The sequence below is a fragment of the Ursus arctos genome, unplaced genomic scaffold (assembly GCF_023065955.2).
Source record: "Ursus arctos isolate Adak ecotype North America unplaced genomic scaffold, UrsArc2.0 scaffold_1, whole genome shotgun sequence".
Lineage (NCBI taxonomy): Eukaryota > Metazoa > Chordata > Mammalia > Carnivora > Ursidae > Ursus > Ursus arctos.
In genome coordinates, this window is record NW_026622763.1 from 48,856,698 (window position 1) to 48,870,776 (window position 14,079).

At 42.0% G+C, this 14,079-nt stretch overlaps 1 protein-coding gene across 14 annotated transcripts in view; it reads left to right on the forward strand.

Annotated features, from left to right (window-relative positions):
* The window catches only part of NOSTRIN (nitric oxide synthase trafficking), a 55,068-nt gene that overhangs the window by 24,799 nt on the left and 16,190 nt on the right, over positions 1-14,079 (forward strand). For all 14 annotated transcript variants that reach the window (XM_048214249.2, XM_048214248.2, XM_026492614.4 and 11 more), the window contains 5 exons: positions 1,110-1,172; positions 1,403-1,484; positions 3,296-3,358; positions 5,996-6,094; positions 11,092-11,217. In XM_048214249.2, the coding sequence (XP_048070206.1) occupies positions 1,110-1,172; positions 1,403-1,484; positions 3,296-3,358; positions 5,996-6,094; positions 11,092-11,217 (433 nt within the window). The remainder of the gene's footprint in view (positions 1-1,109; positions 1,173-1,402; positions 1,485-3,295; positions 3,359-5,995; positions 6,095-11,091; positions 11,218-14,079) is intronic.

Sequence of the window (14,079 nt, forward strand, 5' to 3'; positions counted from 1 at the left end):
TTGCGCTTTTTGCGATTTCCTATAACTGAAAGGCTATACTAAGTAGTCTCTTGTCTCTGGTTTTGAGCCTGGCTTTGGATATGCAGAAAATCTGGCATCCTCTGGTCCAGCTCTCAATTCTCTGACTGCAGGGTGCAACCTAAGTCACGTGCCCAGCCTCGGCCCCATCCTGATTTCAGCAGGGACACAGATCTGTCCCGGCCCCCAGCAAAGTCTACACAGGCCTCTGTCCCTGAGGTTTACTGATGCAATTGAGCTTATCCTTTGGCTTCTGAAGGCCGGTGATATGGGTTTCTGTCCCCTTCTGTGGGAGAAAATAGCATCACATTTCTTACCCCCTACCCTGTGCCGTTAGGGAGAGGGCAGTGCTCTCCTTTTGTTAAATGGAGACACTGCTGGGACGCCTGGGTGGCACAGTCGGTTAAGCATCAGCCTTTGGCTCAGGTCATGATCCCTGGGTCCTGGGATCAAGCCCCATGTCAGTCTCCCTGCTTAGTGCGGAGCCTGCTTCTCTCTCTCTCCCGCACGTGTGCTCTCTCTTGCTATCTCTCTCTCTCGAATTAATTAATTAATTAAATTAAAAATAAAAATTATTTAAAAATGGAGATACTGCTCACAAGACTACAAAATATCTGCACTGTTGTCCTATGAGCCAGCAGGGAACAGTAGCTGGACCCCAAACCCAAGAGCCGCACACGGGACGTCCCAGGGCTCTTGGGTCCTCCGCCACTTAACGTTTCTGAGCCTAACGCAGCTTACTCACTGGTGAAATGAGGAGCCTGGAAAGATGGTCTTTAGACCCCTTTCCCCGTACCTAGCACACGATCTTCCGCCTGTTCTAAACGCTTGCTCACCCTTGGCTACTTTATTTCCCTGATTTCCTACAGACACGAAATGGAAAATGAAAATTGAAATGAAAAAAGGCTGTATATGTAATGACTACAGGGCAGATCAATAAACTGGCAGAATTGACTCCCGTGGACACATTGAAATAAGATTAGGGAAATGAGGGCGATTGCCATATGTGGTGACTCAGACAGGAGGCTGCATTGCTCAGACTTTACTGGGAGAATGACACCCACTCTTGTGCCCTCCTGTTTTGCCTCCAGCTGTCTCGTCAGTGCCTGGGCCTGGGTCTCAGAGGGCATGAAATCTGCGGCGGACCTTCACCAGTGAGTGGTTCTCCCCCACCCCCCATGCCCGCACCCCGCACCCCCAGGGCTTACCCTAACCCCAGGGGGAGGCAGAAATAGTTAAAGTGGGCGTGCTACGAATACTCTGCTTCAAGCTTGTCCTGAATAGACAGGCTGGAACACACCATTTTATTTCCCCAGAAAATAATTTGGAAAATAGCTATAAATCCTAATACTATGCTTGTGTGTCTTTTATGTTCTATTTCCAGAAAACTTGGCAAAGCAATTGAGTTGGAAGCAATAAAACCAGCGCATCAAGTCCTGAGCGTACATGAAAAGAAGAAAAAATCAGTGAGTCAAATCTATCTTAAAGCAAGATTTCTGTCTTGGACCCAAGGAGGGAAAGGTGATGAAAGTGATACTAGCTTTCAGGAACTTGTCATAAAAAGAGACAAGAGCTCAAGATGTATGTGTAGAGGTGTTTGCTAAAGCATTGTTTATAGTAGCGAAAAACTCGAAACCTCTTCGTCATCCAAAAATAAATTATGATGAATTCAAGCAATGGAATATTATGCAACCGTTAAAATCTTATTACAGAAGAATTTAATGACATGGAAATGTTTTCACTATATACTGTTAAATAAAAATGATCTCAATTTTGTAAAGTAAATATATGTATATATGAATAGAAAAAAATCTGAAGGAGCCTCCTGAGAATGTTAGTAAGAATTACTTCTAGATAGTGGAATTCGAGGTTATTTTTATCTCATCTTTTGGTACTTTTTGCATTTCCATTGTTTTTCAATGAATAGATACTCTTGTGTAAACAGAAGTATTATAGACATAATTTTTAAAAAGACATGTTTTTTGTGCTTAACAGTTTGGGATTAGGTAAAGACAATAATAGGTATAGTCCCCAAATACTCTTAAAATTGGAAAAAGGTAAAAAACAAAACTAAACAATTCTTTTGGGAGCACCTGGTCCTTTTGTCTCGCATATTCTCTGGTCTTCTTGTGTCCCTTTCCTTCCAGAACAATTTCATCTGCGCTTCTTTTTCTTTTTCTTTGTGTGTCGTAGTGTTTAAAATCTATTTTCAGGCGACATAAAGGGGTGTTTAATAAATACTGCTCAACTCTGATAGGGGTGAGGTCATGGTCACAATTGGTTCAAGGCGAGGTGTAGTTTAGAAGTTCAGAAGCAGTCACCAGTGGCCCTTGTGCAGGGAAGGGGTGGTGGCTTGGGGTGGTTTCAAGTGACCACAGCCAGATAAAGGAGGTGCTAAACGTAATAAGTTAGGAAGATGAGGGATCCATAAAAATCCCAATGGAAGAGAAATGATACAAAAATTTTTTATTCAAATTAATTAAACTGAGTCAGGAAATGGAAATGATGTTTGTGTGGACATATGTGTGTTTTTACCACGATGGATGTTCTATTGAGGGCTGGGGTGATGGGGGAAATTTACATAGTAATTATTACTAAGCAACATAATCTTCCACCTTTGCAAACCAACTTAATAAAAACCAAACGCCAGTCTATATTTCATTAATTACAAAATACTTTTCATGCCCCATAATAATATGATCATCACTAGCATTTCCCTAGTACTTACCCACCATAAATCAGGCCCAGTGACACGATCATTATCATAGAGCTTTGGATAATTAGCGGCATGATCCCTCAAACTGCTGGTCCAGTTTCATAGCCTTTATTTCAGCATTGCCCTTCCCGCTGCACCCCTACACTGCCGGGACTGTTCGGTATTGTCAGGAGGCTAAAGTTGGGGCCACGTGGAACGATGCGGAAGTGCTGGGACCAAAAGGGACGCCAAACTCTGCAACACCCCCTCCATGCAGATCGCACACACTGATGTTGTTTTCAAAAGTTTTTGTATAGTTACATAGTTGACACAGAAATAATTATATTACCAAAGGCATTCAAGCTAAATTCTGTCAAGAGGTTTTGACGTGGGGAAAAGATAGTTTGGCTCCTTTTTTCAGGATATATGTCCACTGTAGGATTTTGAAATTCCTATGGATTGTGATAGTGATTGTGCCAGAATTCATATGCCAGCATGACTCAACAGAAAGACAGCAAAAAAAAAAAAAGAAAAGAAAAGAAAGGAAGGAAGAAAATCGTTTCTCTTTTTTTCTGTTTGTAGCTTGACAATGAAGTTGAAAAGGCAGCAAATCTTGTCATTGGCAATTGGAGTCAACAGCTCAAGGCAAGTATACGTATGAATGTCATTCATGTCAACTCCGTTTTTAGGACTGAACATTTTTGCTTTTGCACGAATGTGATCCTGTTTTAGCGTTAGTATTTCTAAGTGCTAACTGAAGAGAAAACTCTTTCCTCACCTGAATTATTGTAGAGATATATCTTTCAACTAAACCGATAGAAGAGGAGGGCTTGAAATACGGCTATTATTTATAGCTAACAGACATAGTATTTGTTGTGTGCCAAATGCTATATATTTATATATTCAATCATTGCAACAACCTCTCCCCACCAAGAAAACAAAAAACAAAAAACCCAAACCAATGTGGTATGTCCCAGTTGACAGATGGGTGGGGAAACTGAGACACAGAGAGGTAAATCATTTGCCTAAAGCTGGTTAAGTGTTTTGAATCGAGAATTGTTATAAGTCATCGGGTTCCAGAGTCATTGCTCTGACCCATTCCACTGCCCTGACTGCCTTTCTGTATAATCTGTAACTTAGGGCAAGTGACAAGTACTCTCCGAGTTTGGGGCATATCATTTGTGGAAGGGCGTTCGTGATCTCTGTCTTACTAGTGAGAGGAGTACCGTGAGGGGTGAGGAGCCATACAAAAGGGCAATACATATACTGATTCCACAAATATGTATCGTCCACTTCCTGTACTCCACACTATTAGGACATGGTTCCTATTTTCAAGTAATTTAAAATGTAGTTGGCTAGATAACATATGTGCAGGAAACAGTAAATGAATTCTAGGGAGAGGAATTATGATCTGGTTTGAGAATTTGGAGCATATCATTATAGGTTCTTACGCAGAGAGCATAACAGATGGAACCCATATATATGTAGAGAAGATAATTCTAGAACAATCCAGTTTAGGAGGAATTCAAGTTGAAAGAACTAGAAACCAGTGGAGAGGGAATCTGTGAAGAAAGCCCAGTGATCCCCCTTTGAGAGAACTTGTGCTCCAAAAGTTGAACTCCCTTTTCATCTCCAGAGCATCAGTACCCAAAGAACTTTCCCCAGTAGACAGGTGCTAGTCACAAACAACCAGAGAGATCCCTCAAAAATAGGCGACCCCGACTCAGTCCTCACTGTTGCCTTTGGAGCTCCTGCTGAAGTCAAGGATTCCATAAGACCAAAAGCATTAATAAGAAATGTTTGAGATAAATGAATTTCTATACCGGCAATAGTAGCACTGATAAAAGAATCCTCGTGAGAATCACTTTTATAATAAACGTTTAAAAGTCCCATAATCAGTGTCCAGTCATTAGGTTTTAGTTTTGCTTTTGATTTTATGAACTTTCTTAAATAGAATTTGTTTGTTTGTTTATTTATTTATTTAAAAGTTGGTTCCACACCCAGTGTGGAACCCAACATGGGGTTTGAACTCACAACTCTGAGATCAGGACCTGAGCTGAGATCAAGAGTCAGATGCTTGACCGAGTGAGCCACCCAGGCGCCCCAAACAGATTTTTTTAAAATCCATTCTCTAAGTATTCGTCTTTCACAGGAAATTCAACATAACGGACCAAAAGAGAGAAACCATGCTCAGCAGCTATAATTGCTTTCAAGAACAAAAAAAAGTGTCTTTTATTCTTTCCCAGTTTCCACCAAGTAATTTTTCTAAATAAAATGATTTTATTTTTTTATGAAGAGTGACAGAGAAATTAGAGAACATAAAATCCTTGAGCTCTAATGATTTTCTTCCCAGTTACAATGGAAAGTTTTCAGCGTGTCAGTAGTGAAGTGCGGTCTATTTGGGAGACAGAAATGGAAGCCTTAAAGGACCCAAAGCTCTTCCCTCATGCTCTCATTTCTCCGCAGGCCTGGGACTGACTGGAGGCAGAGAAAGAGCGTCAGTGCGTTTCCTATTCCTTGAATTCCCCTTTGCAGAGGCTTCTTAGGTTGAGAGACATTCAGAAGCCTTTGCCTCTGATTCCTAGAGAGAGAGGGAACTGAACTTTTCCCTTCATTACCTGGTTTTGAAGTCCTTGTGACCTTGAGAACATCATCTTCTGCCAAGTTGGAACTGTGTAGAATAGGAAATGATCACCTGGGTCATAACCCACTTTGAGGTTTGAGGCATCAACAGAGTAGGAGGACTTTGAATGTGCTTCTTCCTTCCCAAACCCCTGCCCCCCCCCCCCACCAATGCAGGCCATGTTCCAGGAGGCCAGGCAGATGCCCACCTCTGAAGACTTTGCGTCAGGTACAAAATAGCCCCTTTGCTGTAAGTTTTAAGAAAGCATCTTAAAATGACTCTGTTATGGCCCAGGTTGATTTAAAAGAGTGAGGCAGGTGGTCCTCCATGTCTGCTGTGATGTTTTTGTGATAAAGCCATTCCCTTCATGATGCTGGCTAGAACATTGTTTTGGAGGCTTGCAGGCCTTTGTGATTTGGAGAAATGTATGACCCTCTTGAGTGTACTCGATATAATGAAAAAATATACAGTGGTTTCAGGGCACAATGGTAGCCACTGTAATATTCTAGACAGATATTGAGGTGAGGGCAGAAATGAAGAACTAAAATTACACAATCATTTAAGTGAGCACATAAACATGACTTGTTTCAGAACAGAAGAGTTTTATCTTGATATCTATTTCTGATCCCTTTTTGCTTTTTTTGTGTTTTTGACTCTAGGCCAAGAAGAAATTAATGGTTAGTACCAAGAAGCATGAGGCACTTTCCCAACTTGTAGAAAGCTCCAAGCACACTGTGACTAAGAAGGAGAAGCAGAAGGTAACCTGTCATGGCTGGCTGCGTGCATGTGGTGTCGGGAAGCATGGGTTTCCTACTCTGAGCTATGAACACAAGAGAATTGGCTGACTCCCTGCTCTGTGTGAGGTCTCTGCAGAGCTGGCACGTGGCAGAGAATGAGAGGGATTCTAAATCATTCCTGGTCCACATATATTTTTAAAAGGTATTATTGACAGATGATGAATTAGACCAAGAGTGTCCACATTTTTCCATAGGGACCCTATTAAATATCTCTCAGTGCAAGTAAGTAAAAAATATATGTATGTATATAACGAATTATTTCATGTACTTTACCAACATTGTGTACCACATGTAGCACTTTATATGTTATACGAATATGTTATGAACATTAGAAAACATAAAAAAGTGCTTGAGGGATGAGATAGAGATGAAATAATATTTTAAATGATTAGCTAATCATGATGCCTTCCTGTGATCACTGAGTGACATTTCCAGGCAAAATATACACCTGGGCAAGGTTCAGCCTTAACCGTAGTAAATGTAAATTCATATTTTTAATAGTCCTCTTGATAGTTTTAAACTTTTTGGTTAACCTCTTTTCAGATTTCACCAGATCATCCCAGTTTTTGCCTTTTCCTATGGGTGATGATGTGCTTATAACGAGGAGCAGGAGAAGGCATCAGCTCTGACATTTTCCTGTGGCTTTCTTGTGCTTACATTGGCAGTGCTAATGGCAATCTACATCTCAGCAGAAATCTTTTCAAGACATTTGCTCGTTTTGTGTGTATAACCTGATTAAAGCTAGATGACAAATCTGTAAATCCCCACACCCCAGACACACGCGGATGGCCACATGTCCCAGGATACTGCAAGTGAAGACGTTTGTGAGGGCCCGTGTCAGCTGCTTAGGTTGTAAAATCCCCACTCTCCCTCCAGAACACCTAACTGTCCACGCTGGGCACCAGCGTCGACTCATATGTCAAATAAGATTAAGCTTGCTAACCGTGTCTAGGCCAAAAGGAACACGAATGACGTTGGAGATATGATAGACAATCTCGCACACCTCGTGTGTCGTGTGCTTCAAACTGGAAACCTCTGAAGTAGTCTCTTCCCCCCAAGATGAAGTCCCCCTAAGGAAATGCAGACTGAACCACCGCCACCCCAAACATTCTTAAAGAAAAAGAAAATCGTCATTGTAAATAAGGCTGTCATTTCATCTGAAGAAACTATTAGTTGAATAACTTAAATTCATTGCTAGCAAGATCTGACAACGTTCTTACTTGTTCACGTGTCAGTCTCCCAGTGTGACATGGTCGTAACAAGCACTGAATAACGAAGCGGCTTCCGAGGAGGCGGAAGCACGGCGTGCGACAGCGCCGAGCACCGGGCATGGCACCGGCATTGGGAGCCCTCATTACAAGCTATTCTTTATCCCCGGCGAGCAATAACAAAGAGAAAAGTGCCAGGCAGCTAAATGGTGGCTTTCCTCTTCCGTCCCTCATTAGCAGCTTCCCTGGAGGTCGAAGCCCATGGTGTTGTCTGCCCTCCTCCGACTTGTCTCGTAACCATGGGACCTTGGCTGTCCTCGTATCAAGACCCCTATCATCTTCATCACTTTATCTGGAAGCTTTTGCTTGCTTCCTTGCTTGCTTTTTCTTTCTTTTTTTTTTAGTCCTAAGGCTAAACACCTAAGGCAGCATTCATTGTCCGCATGTGGCAGAGAAGTGCCCGTCATCTCCACCCTGACTGCTCAGCAGTTCTTCCTGCTTTCCTGCTCAGCAGTCCTTGTGCTCAGCACAAGCTGACCTAATCTCCATTCTTCTCACACCTCCATCCTCACCACCCACTCTCAGCAGACTATCTTGCCTCCTTCCTCACAGAGTAAATAGAAGTCGGCTCAGCCACCTGCCTACTGAAGTCATGTGCAAGGGGACAGGCCAATTCCTCATCGTGTGTGTGGATTTCCAGCCCATCCTGCCTCTCAGAGATGTTTCTCGTGATTATTTCCCTTTTGCCTGTATCTTGGACATACCCCTTCTCATCAGTCAACATGGCCCTCCTCACCCCATCTTAGGAGGGTAGGAAGAGACAGGGAGACACCTCTCCATGGTCCTATTCCTACTCCTCCCCAGATTTTATCATCTCTCCTTCTTTTTACGATAAGATTTATTGAAAGGGTTATCTGTGCTCTGTCTCCATTTCCTCACCTCCTGTTCACTCCTTGATCCACACCAATCAAGCTTTCCCCACCATTCTACGAAGAGTGTTCTTGCTTGGAAAACATGTCATCCTTGTTGCTAAAGTCAATGTGTACTTTCTAGTTCTTATCTTACTTAACTTCTTGGAAGCATTAAGCATTGCTGACGTCCTCCTTCTAGAAAGTTCTCTTCTTTTAACTTCAGTGACACCTTACTCTTTTGGTTTTTTTTTCAGGGCAATTTTTTCTTAAATTCTTTTATGGACTTTTTTCTGCGTGACCTTTATATATCTCTTTTCCTGATGATTTCTCTCCTGGGACTCATTCGGTTTTATTCAGCGCTGTATTTCCAGTGTCCAACATAGTATTCTCAAAATCAGCTACTCAATAAATAACCAGTACTTAATAAATATATTCTCAAGGCTTCCACTACTGTATCCAGGCTGATAATACCCCAATTTATGTCTCCAGCCCAACCAGTCTCTGAACTGCCTCCTAGCACCTCAAACTCAATATCTAAGATTGGAACCATCACTTCCCTCTACCAAAAATATTCTTTTATTCCTGTGTTTTCTATATCTTTGAATATCATCAGGTAATGTATCCCCATGGTTCTACCTCCTAAACCAAATACTTCTTGAATTTTGGTACTTATGCTTCCTCCCCACCATGTCCCACTGCTCTCTCCCAGACCACCATCACCATTGCTTGCAGCTCTCTGGCAGACTGCTGTCCTGGCTTTCAGCGTTGCCTCCTTCTATCTCTTCCTCATCTACAAGCCCACCTGACTTTTCTGAAACTCCAGTATGAGCATATCATTCTTCTTTTAAAGGCCGTTAGAAGCTTCCTGGCGACCTCAAATCAAGTCCGAACTCCTTTATGTGGCCCTAAAGACTCTTCCTGACCTGACCCTTGCCTAACTTTTCAGTGTTATTGCTGTCCTCTCTCAAACTGTGTGCTCCAGCCTCTGCAAAAATTTTGTCAGTATCACGTTATGCCATCTTACCTCACCACTTCTGACTCCCATTTTAGCTTTATTCACACACAGTCGTTTCTGTGAGTACCCATTCTATGCCAACGCTCAGCTTACATGCCATTTAATTCCAAGATTAGTTTAGGTGCCCCTCTTGGCACCCCGGTGATACCTAAAACTTGTATCATTCTGGGATCTATCACATGAGATAGTGATGGCCCTGTGGGTCTCTGACTAGAAGGGGAGACTATCTAGTTTACTCTTCTAGTCCCAGAGCCTAATACATGGCACTTGGAGGCACTCAATAGATGTTTGATGAATAAATGAATGAGATGTTTGTTCCAAGAGAAAGAAAAGATAAAGCGTTCAATATTTGACAAATTTTATAAACTTTTCTGAGAATTTCCTTAAATAAGAATATAAAAGTCTACCATTCTTTTATATCTGTTTGGGGTTATTTGTTGTAAATTTGCTGAACAGAAACTTCTAGTCAATAGAGCTCTATAGCGTAGGCTGATGAATGTGAGCAGTCATCTCAAAAGTGACTCCATTCTCGTTGCTGGGGGTACGAGCATTCTCAACGAGAATCTAAGGATGATGATTTAGCAAAGTATAGCCACGGCACACTTTCAGCTTTTTCACTGTATTGTTATCAGGTTAAAATTCATAAGCTCATGTTTCCACAGATAAATGTGGTTCATTGCACTTGATATACAAAACCAAATGTGTCCTGTGTAAGTCATACATCAGAGCCGGGACAGCTGAATGGCCAGCATATCAGTTGGAAGAATAAAGGGAGTGGTGTTAATATTCACCATTTTGGATGCATGTTCTTCATTACTAAAACGTTAGTCAAAATGTCCTTAAGCATAAAGAAGGTCATTCTTGAAAGCCTTTGTCTCTATCCTTGAAACTCCTAAACTGCTTAAGTCAGAGGGATCTTTGGTGCTCCTTGAACTGTGCTTTGAGGACCGTTTGCATCAGAATCACCAAAAGGGGTAGTGAAATTCAGATTTCCCCGTCCCATTATAGAACTGCTGGATCAGTATTGCTACCTGTGGGACCTTGAAAATCTGCACTCTTATAAGCACCCAGGTCCTTCCTAAACATATTCAAGTTTGAGAGTCATTCATGTAATACAACTTCCGTTGTTCTCAAAGATGTGAAATTATTTGAGCATTTCGAGAATCAATTTCAGCTACCCTGATGCAGAGAGTTTTGTTATCACTTTGATTTTCCAGAAGGTTTCACAATCAGAATGGCCACTTTTGGTGGCTGGCACGAGGGGGCTCTTCGTGAAGAAACAGATCACCGGGGAGCAAGATGAGCGAAAGCACCTGCCAGGCAGGCCGCAACTTGTAGTGAACGTTGGCCTGTGCGTCAGGCTTTTCACCAGCGAGCCGGTTCTAAACTTACGTGCTTGCACGATCCCTACCCGTCCTCGGAAGGAATGTGGGCGCACGGGCGATTTACCAAATGAGAGCACAGGAGTCATTTGTAGAGTCGAGTCTTGAGCTGGAGCTTGCTACTCTGTGCTTGCTTCCCCTCACCTGTCATTTGGCCTCCTCCTTGATTGGAAGCACAGGAGCACATCACGTCACACTTACGGACCTCAATTTCTTCCTGTGAACAATTGAAGGATTCGTACTGACCCTTAGGTTTCCTTTCAGCTCTGATATGCTTTTTCTCTGAGAAAGCTCTTTGATTTTGTCATCTGTAGTTACTGTGGCTGACTTCAGCTGGGAGATGAGAAGCGTATCGATGGGTTGTACATAATCCTTTATCTGGGATTACCAAGGGCTTTGATAAATGTGTTAGGGAATATGTGACACTGACGTTTTCCTTTAGCTCCTCAGTAAACTGAAAAAATCGACGGAGAAGTTGGCAAAAGAAGATGAAAATTACTACCAAAAAAACCTGGCTGGCTGTGCTACCAGACTCAAGTGGGAAAACACGCTGGAAAATTGCTACCAGGTGAGTCCTGGGCTCGCATTTTTCTCTTCTTCCCATAGAGCTTTGTGAGGCTTGAAAAGGAAGGTCAAATCTCCGTTGCATGACCTGATGAGCTCTGTCCTTGGCGACGACCCTCACTCCTACTGTGACTCTAGACAAACCACATGACTTCCAGTCATTTCCATTTCTCCTGGATCCAATAACCAGTGCATATTTACTGAGGATCGTTGGCCAGATTCTAACTCTCGATGGACACGATAGCACTCAGCTAACTTCAAAAAGTGCTGTCGATGTGAAGTGTAAATTAAGGCTTGAGTATTTGGCACTCAGGAATCAGTCTTATGCCTGAGAGCTGATTTATATAGTAATCGCTTATGGAGTTCTTTTGTATGCGGGGCTTTGTGTTGGGGCTTGGAGCAGTGATTAAAGAGAACCATCTCGACTTGGGAGGTGTAAGTTTTGCAGCAAAGAAGACATATAAAGAAAGAAATTGGCAAATCATCCCATAAAACTTAAAAAGTATGAACAAGCAGATCACAAAAGGGAAAATCGAAATGACCAATAAACATATGAAAAGACTCTCGGTCATTTGGCAAAGGTTAAAAAGTGGCAATATCACGTGTTGCCAAACAAGAATTGCTGGGAAACAAGAATTCTTATACCTCTCTAGTGAAATAACTTGATAGTGTCTAGTAAAACTGAAATGTGCGTGTATTTACAACATGGCAGTCCCCCTCCTAGGCGTATATCTGGTATACACGTGTATACCAAGGGTGATGTATAACAATGTTTATTGCAGAATTGTTTATAACTGCATCATGAGAAAAAATTGTGCACAATCCTCACACCTATCAATAGAGAAATTCCTCTTAAAATGTGCTCTAAGTTAGAAGGTAGAATAATATCTAGCAATAAATATTAATTAAAACTATATTTAAACACAAATTAGAGACACCTGGGTGGCTCAGTTGGTTAAGCATCTGCCTTTGGCTCAGGTCCCGATCCCACGGTCCGGTCCTGGAATTGAACCTGGCATTGGGCTCCCTCTTCTCCCTCTGCCTCTGCCCTTCCCCTCCACTCATGCTTTCTCTCTGGCGCTCTCTCTCAAATAAATGAATAAATAACATCTTTAAAAAACCCACACAAATTGACCTCAAAAACATGATGTTGAAGAAAAGAAATATGCTATTTATACACTCTATGTAAATTAAAGCATTTAAAAAACTCACACCCCAAACTACAGTGAGTTTTTAATGTGTGTGTTTGTAAACTTATACATATAGACTGAATCTGTGTTGTATGAGGGAAATGGTGGGAATTCAAGAAAGCTGCCCCGTACAGCCACACAGCTTGTAGAGGACGAAGCAACCCGGGCTCAAAAGTTACTCCAACGACTGTATATCTGACTAGCTTAGTTCTCTATTTTTTAAGTCAACATAAATCTGACCAACTTAAATAATGTTCAACTCTGGGTGTTAAGAACATGAATGTTGGTTTCTTTTTTCCCCACATGTTAAGTTTTAAAAAATGTTTAAAGCAAGGTACAGTTGCAAAAAGAGGCAATCGAGATGCAATTTGATAAGCACAGTCATGTGTGAATGATACAGGTGCTGCCTAGGGACAGGCACGGCGCTGAGTACATTCACAGCATTACATTTTGTGTTCCTCACAACATCATGAAGAGGTCATAATTCTATTCCCAATTTATAGTGAGGGAGTGGAGATGTGAAGGTACTTGCCCAAGATGGCAACGGGATTCAACCTAGGCGGTCTGATGCCATGGGCTTGACCTCTGCTCTCTGCTGGACAAGCCGAAATCCAATGGGCCATATTTAATCTCTTGCTCTTCCACGTTCCAGGTAGGATAGATGCAGAGTTAGGGAAAAGTGGGGAAATTAAAGGAGAGATGAAAACTAGGCCGAAGAGAGGAGGAAATGAGGAGAAACCCTTCTTTATTTTACGCCATCAAACATAGGGTCCTGGTACTCTCCTCGCTTCTGCTGAATACATGTTAGATGAGGACGAGGAGAAAGGGCCAAGGATTTAATTTCCAACTTTGTCCATCTGAAACCTGGCTCTCCAGCCTGGCCTCTGGTCTTGCCTCACCCCCTGGGACTTCTCAGTGGATCTGTGGCTTTTCCATAGAGGCTGGCTTCCTTGGAAGCCCTGTTAGATTATGGGAGAGAAATGGCTGCTCCCATTCCATCTTCCAGACGCCCTTCAAGGGCTATGAGAAAAATACTTAACCTCTATGTCTGCACTCCTCTCACCTCTCTACATCACAGCAATGGGGGATAATTATGGTCCCTACCTCGTATGGCTGCCAGCATGACTGGTATAGGTGACCTCCAGCTGGCCTTCAAAATGTCTTATGTATTGCTATTACCAACTCCCCTCTCAGAGGCTCTTACTAGGTCTCTCTTTTTTCTCAGTTTTCTTTTTTCCTGTTAGGGTCCTCCTGTACCTCTCCTCCTGACCAACCCCCTTTCAGCAGCTCCAACTTTTATATTAAAACATCATGGAAATTATCTTTTTTATTTATAAAGTCTCCCTGATGGTGACAAGATATACATTTTCTCTATTACAAAAGATGTCTTTGCAGACAAATAAAAGCACAGACTCTTAACTATAGAGAACAAATTGGTGGTTGCCAGAGGGAGGTGAGTGGTGGGGGTGGGTGAGATAGACAAAGGGGATTAAGAGGACACTGATCCTGATGAGCACTGAGTAATGTATAGAATCGTTGAATCATAATACTGTACACCTGATACTAGGATAACACTGTATGTTAATTATACTTGAAGTTTTTTTTTTTAATAAACTTATAACTCAGTTTGAAAAATATTTAAAACCGTAGTTTTTTTTTTTTTATTAGAATCCAAG